Source organism: Echiichthys vipera, assembly GCF_963691815.1.
Source record: "Echiichthys vipera genome assembly, chromosome: 23".
Lineage (NCBI taxonomy): Eukaryota > Metazoa > Chordata > Actinopteri > Perciformes > Trachinidae > Echiichthys > Echiichthys vipera.
This window is the reverse complement of record NC_139848.1, coordinates 11,749,997-11,756,784: the sequence shown is the minus strand read 5'-3', so window position 1 is coordinate 11,756,784 and position 6,788 is coordinate 11,749,997. Positions and strand designations below refer to the sequence as shown.

Here is a 6,788-nt window from a genome sequence, read left to right as displayed (position 1 = left end):
AGTAGTTTTTAACGGATTCATCATTTTGTCAATAAGACATCACAAATAATGAAAAATGCCCAGTGCAATTTCCCTTCCCAAAGCCCAAGGTGATGTCTTCAAATTGCTTTTTTTTTTATTATTATTATACTCAGAATCCCAGATATTCAGATTGCAGTGCTATAAAACACCCTCACATTTAGAAACCAAGGCGTTTTGGTTTTGAAAACGCGATGATTAATCCTTTATCCAAAGCAAACTTGCCTATTAGATTGATTTCCTGTAAATCAGCGCTGGACAGTAACAAGGTGCCGAATGATTTAAAACACACCGCCTGTCTGAGTGGCTATATTGGATGAATGTTTGATCACTGTGCAAAAGTATTATAAAAGTATTATATCCCCCCGCACAAAGTGATCATGATGTGGCGTCTCGGATCAGTGTGAGGCGTAATGGAGCAGCGGCAGCAGCAGAGCTCAGTAGGAGGTTGCTAAATTGACTTCCCAAAGGGGTTGGGGGGAGGGGGGGTGCATTCAAAACTCAAAAACACCTAATGCAGGCGCCCAGCAGACTGATTTCTTACTGGCTTCTCTGTCTCTCTCCCCCTATGGCCTGTCGCTGTCATGACAACCACTTCAGATTAGCAGATCATTAGCAAGAAGCCTAATAACACCTGTAATTATTATGCTCTAATGTTTTTACTGCCACGTGGTGTTTCATCATTGGTTTCATTGGCCTTTTCTCAGCATGGTAGTCGTTATTAGGATCTAGTAGTATTAATACTTAAATCCAGTTCTATATTACAACAACGCAGCATTTCCACTGAGTGTTATAGCTGCTCGACTCGCGTTGTTGACAGTACCCCGTACTTACCTCGGTCAAGGCTCCAAGTCACTTGTGCAACATGGGGGCAACCCGCACCAACCTTCAACTTTTTAATAGTCAAGCTACCATCAAGAGCTAGCCCACACACACTAACACACACACACACACACTCGACCCAGATTCGCAGCCCGCAAACCAAACCTTGGTCGCCTGACAGAGTTCAGAAAGTGTGTTTGGTTGCAGGTGAAAGGATCCAGTGAGGGAACACGCTCTTTTATGTGTCGTGTTGATAGTTAATAATGTAGGAGTTTGTGGATTTCATAGCAACTCTCTGGTTTCTAAAGTCAAATGCTTTTAAGTTTATGGATCTAGTAGAATATTACACAGCACAAATAATGTATAAAGGTAGGAATAAGTTACCACCAGGTAACATACAGTTTAAAAACTCTTCTTGGATAGGGATGGGGGGGCAAGAAAGGAAAGTTTATGAAGAACGTGTTGTTGTGGGAATTTTGGATATTTGTAATTCATAATCATAGTTTTGTCAGGTCAGACACAGTTCAGAGTCTCCTCTTCTTCATCTTCATCTTCATCTTCAACCGCTTTTCCCAGGGTCGGGGTCGCGGGGCGCTGAGGCCGATCCCAGCTGAAATCAGGCGTGAGGCGGGGTCCACCCTGGACAGGACGCCAGTCTATCACAGGGCACATAGAGACGAACAGAGACAGACAACCATTCACACCTAATGGCAATTCTTAGAGTAATCAATTAACCTAACACTGTCTCACCTTATTAATGGATGACGCAAATAACTGCCTCATGATGGTATAATGGCATATGTATGCATCTGTACCCTGTGTTAGAGACCTTGTGATGAGAGAGGCTCAGAATGTTCAGAATTGTAATGTCTAAGGCAGGTTTTTGTTTGGTCTAAAGACGTCACCCAACCAAGGCTATTCGCGTCCTGTCCCTTCCCTAAAAGACTGTGCGAGATTTGGCTCATCGTCATTCCTGCTAGACTCTAACTTTTTGAGGACGCAGGGATGAACGTATTTTTGTCTGCAGAAGAAAATACTTTGGCAAAATAAGAAAAAGCTGATCCTGTTTGTTGATCTTTAGTGAAGAATCCATTTCCACAACAGTGTGTATTTCAACTGTGGAATCATTTGCATGAGGACCTAGAGCAAAGCGGGAACATTAGTCCATTCAAGAACATGTAGCATTTTCCAAAGGGATAGAAATGAGGGTTGTGTAAAGTACTGTCACAGTTTTTTTTCAATCACTTTAAATAGTGTATTTGTCTTTTTTGTGTGTTGTACTCAAAATACACTTCATAAGAACAAGAAGGTGTTGTCACTGCAGTTTCACGCGGCGGCACTGTGCGATGCAGGCGATCACCGAAGATCTTGGGAATTGAAATTGACAGCTGTCGAGCCGTACCATGCAGTGGAAATTCACCATAACTTCATAAGCAATAGAGGATTTTTCTGCAATATCTTTGTTTTCTGTCACATAATTGACAAAATTTGCCTCAAATGTCAAATCAGCACTTCTTCTCGGAGTCATAACACAATCAAAAGGAAGTCATTGGTTGTCAGTACAGAATGAGGTGGCATTTACAATACTGTGAATTATAGTTATGTCTCTGTGACATCGGAGAAGATTAATAAACATAAAAAGAGGCAATAAAGTGCAGCATGACCCACTGTCTGTGAATCACAAAATGAAGTTACTTAACACTCTATAACATGTTTCCAAGGCCCAGGTTCCCATGCAGAATATCTATTTTTGACCCTTTAATGAGATCAAATACAACTATTTAAATGTACTTACTAACTTACACTGAAGATCAAATCTAGAGAAGACATTAGAAATACCTGATTTATTCAGAAATGCTGTTGTTTTAAATAACAAAAACCTTTATTTTGTGAAAAAATTGCATTAACCATCTGTCAGAAGAGAAGATTTCAACAGTGTTTTCTTCTCTAGGATTGAAAAAAGAACAGGAAGTGTAGAGGCCTAAGCTTTGAATGACTTCAGCACATCTGCGCCCACAGGACATCACTAGTTTCTCACACTGCTCTGGTTTCATCTTGGATTTTCCAGAGATTCTCTATGGGGTTTATATAAAAGAAGAAAGAAAAGGGGCTTAATCTTACTCCAAATTAAATTTTCCTGAGGATGAAAGTGGCCTTGACATTTTTCGAAACGGTGTATTTGAATATCTCTGCATAATGTACGCAAAACAGGAAATGGTGGTCCATCTCTGTTACTGAAAGGCTAATGGCCGAGAACTTGCCCGTGTGTCTTCGAGCTACGAATGTGTGTGTGTGTGATGATGGTGCTGGTGCTGGAGGGTGTGTGGATGATGTCAACGAAAACAAAAAGTTACCTGTCCATAACTCTTAATGGCTGGCCTCCAGTCCAGGAAAATAATGCAAGGTGATCCATTGAGCTACTCTGTAACTCATGGACCTGAACTTCTCTCAGCACACTGCGAGGCCTGTTTTGGCCGCGCTTAATTGGTTCCTAGCGCTGTCATTACTTTATATTTCCAACAGCAAGAAGCCGCATCAGCACAATTTAAACCTACGATCACAGCACCCGCAGCGTTATAGCCTCTGTAACGTATTCAGGAGATGATTTCTTATCTTCTAATCCAAAGTGACACGACGGCATTACACAATACAGCCGTCTTTTCTGTTTGCTCTGAGGTGAAGTCAGGTCTCGGGATATTCGTGATGTGCATCGCCGAACGAGGATGCGGGTCATTCCAGGCTTCCGGAGGATTATGAAACCAATAGAGCCTCTTCAGGAAACGGCAAAGGTGAAAACAAGCTGAGCCGCAAACAGGAAGAGGCCAGAGGGAGGTCAAGCAAAGGGGACGAATATGATGATTCAGGGATTTTGTCATAGAGGGAGAGGGAGGAGGAGAGGCGGAGATGGAGTGGCTTACGGGAGACTGATTATGATAGAAGCTGTCAATAAGTTCGAGGCGAGCTGTGAGGAGGGGAAAGGGGAAAGTTAAGGTAGCTCCACATGGTATGAAGACAGAACAAGGGAGGCTGGCTGAAAGAATACAGAAGGATGGTGTGACAAAGAAAGCAAGGAGGGAGGAGGCAGACAGACATTAAAATTGATCAAGCAAGGAGGAGGGGGGAGTGATGGAGAGGACGGAGAGCGAGGAGGTTTGGAAAAGCAGCCATGATGAGATGGATTCCGCCGGACCATGAGATTGATGACTCTGCTTCAGTGAAGAGAGAAGAGGGGGAAGAGATAGCAGAGACGAGGGGGGAGGAATAAGAGAAAAGGCCTGATGAAAAGAACTGCGACGTCCCGCAAGACGCGACAAAATCTGGAGTCTGATAAAAAAAGGGAAAAGAAAAAGAATGTGCCGGTTTTATCTCGGCCTTTCCATCTGAAAACGGAGCACAATCAGCGTCGGCGCACATTTCAGTATCTCTAATAGGATCTGTTTTTTTGTTTGTCGTCATGAATGCACGCACACACACACACACACACACACACACACACACACAAAAATCATTTTCCCTAGAATAAGAACACATCAAAAGAGATTATGTCAGAAGGGAAACAAAAGTGTCTGTAAAGAAGGATTAGATTTAGTTCAGACGCCGAACATCCCGTGAATCGATTATCCATCGCCGCCTTCGAACGCAAACATTTAAACACAGGAAAGCCCACAACGTTTGAGTATAATAAATCCATATTTGGAGCTCAGATTCATCCCCCTCATGGTCTGTCAGCGTGTCCAATTAAGGCAGCGATTCTAAAAAGTTGCTCCGCGCCGGCGCCTGTCCAGCTAACGAAAGAGGAGCTCATTACCGAGTAAAATATGTTAAAAAAAAACTAAAAAACACACGAGTTGGGTTTGACATTGAGATACGGAGAGGATGGAGAAGGGAGAGTAAATGTGGAGGGAGACCGGGGGGAATGAGAGAAAGTGGGTATTAATCTACTTTCCCATGGGAACCATTCACTTTCACCTTCTTCTGCTTTGATCCTTCTCCCTCTCCGTCTCATCCCTCCTCCTCCTCCTCCTCCGTTTCTCCTCTCACACTGCCGGAGTGGCTCTGATTTGCCGGCCCGTGCCTGGTCCAGGGGGGATAAGAGGGAGATAAACAGCATTTGCAAACAGAGCGTGGTCAGAGCTGGAGGAGAGCAGGCTCCTATCAATGAGAGAGTTTCCTGGGATGTTTCCTGTTCTCCGGGCCACAGACTGTTATCAGACGCACTGATGGAATGATAACTGGCAACGAGGCGCCGCCTGCCGAGCCAGCGGACTGATGTTATGGGCTGTAATGATAAAATAAAAAAACATATTGTTGGATATATCACACGCCCTGCTGCTGTAAATGCCTTTATATGAAAATGAGACGGGATAGAAGTTCCGCCTTAAGTCATCATGCTTATCGTTCTGCGGCGGTTTCATTATGTAGTCGTGATTTATGTCGGCACTGACCGTCTGTTTTCTCATCCTTTTCTTTTTTTAGATGCCGTCACAGCGAGCTAAAAGCATCCGGGCGAGCTGCGATGGGACGCGGTAAGGCCGTGGACGTGATAAGAAATCTCCGCGGTGCTTTTCAATCACGGCCCCGACGCCAGACAGCGGAGGAGTCCATTATCTAAGATTAATGTCAGCTGTTTCGCGGAGGCAGCCTCTAGCTGCGCCGCCGGATCTGAGACGACCCATGGAGGTGCGGCCTCGACGTTTCCAACGCTGCTGCCGCTAACACCAGCCGAGCGAACAGCGATGCCTTCTAAGGTCTCCTGCTTATACTTGCTGACGGTGGTTTGCTGGGCCAGCGCTCTGTGGTACCTGAGTGTGTCCCGCCCCTCCACTTCCTACGCGGGCCAGCTGAACATCCCTATACGCAAATCGCCCAAGGGGAACAAGAACGGCACCTTCACGAACATCCGCACGCGCTCGCTCAACCCGCACGACTTCGGCTACCTCATCAACGAGGCCAAGAAGTGCGAGGCGGAGCCCCCCTTCCTCGTGATCCTGATCAGCACCACCCACAAGGAATTTGACGCCCGCCAGGCCATCAGAGAGACATGGGGTGACGAGAGCACGCTACCGGACGTGCGTGTTGTCACGCTCTTCTTGCTGGGCCGCAGCACTGACGCCGTCCTCAACCAGATGGTGGAGCAGGAGAGTCAGATCTTTCATGACATTGTCGTGGAGGATTTTATTGACTCTTACCACAACCTGACACTCAAGACGCTCATGGGAATGCGCTGGGTGGCTACATTTTGCTCCAAGGCACAATACGTCCTTAAGACGGACAGTGACATCTTCGTCAACATGGAGAACCTCATCTTCAACCTCCTGAAGCCCACCACCAAGCCCAGGAGGAGGTACTTCACCGGCTACGTCATCAACGGTGGGCCAATCAGAGACATGCGCAGCAAGTGGTACATGCCAAGGGATTTGTACCCCGAGAGCAAGTACCCGCCCTTCTGCTCCGGCACCGGCTACATCTTCTCCGCGGATGTGGCCGAGCTCATATACAAGACCTCTTTACACACCAGGCTGCTGCACCTGGAGGACGTGTACGTGGGCGTGTGCCTCCGTAAGCTGGGCATCCACCCTTTCCAGAACAGCGGCTTTAACCACTGGAAGATGGCCTACAGCCTTTGCCGCTACCGCCGGGTGGTCACCGTCCACCAGATCTCCCCCGAGGAGATGCACCGCATCTGGAATGACATGACCAGCAAGAAACACCTCAAATGTTAGCAGAAGTGCCAGTGGGGGAGTCAGGGAGGGACTGAGTGTGCTCTTGTCACCTGCGTCTCTCTCATTGACATTGGCAAATACTGTACAGCACGTAGCACTGAGCTGCAGGAACAGTGTTGACGGAGCTTTGTCCAGGCGCTGATTGCTTCGCCAGGAGTCTCTATAGTCCAAGGCCAAAACAAACTCTGTATTCTACGTCCTTTCTCACTTTCAAGGTGGTCACTC

At 46.3% G+C, this 6,788-nt stretch overlaps 1 protein-coding gene across 1 annotated transcript; it reads left to right on the top strand.

Annotated features, from left to right (window-relative positions):
- Positions 1–5,576: 5,576 nt before the first annotated feature.
- On the top strand, positions 5,577–6,563 carry LOC310964970 (beta-1,3-galactosyltransferase 1-like; the record flags this gene model as incomplete). The annotated part of the gene is made up of 1 exon (XM_083938311.1): positions 5,577–6,563. The coding sequence occupies one exon, from the start codon at positions 5,577–5,579 to the stop codon at positions 6,561–6,563; it is 987 nt and encodes a 328-aa protein (XP_083794437.1).
- Between the last annotated feature and the right edge of the window lie 225 nt (positions 6,564–6,788).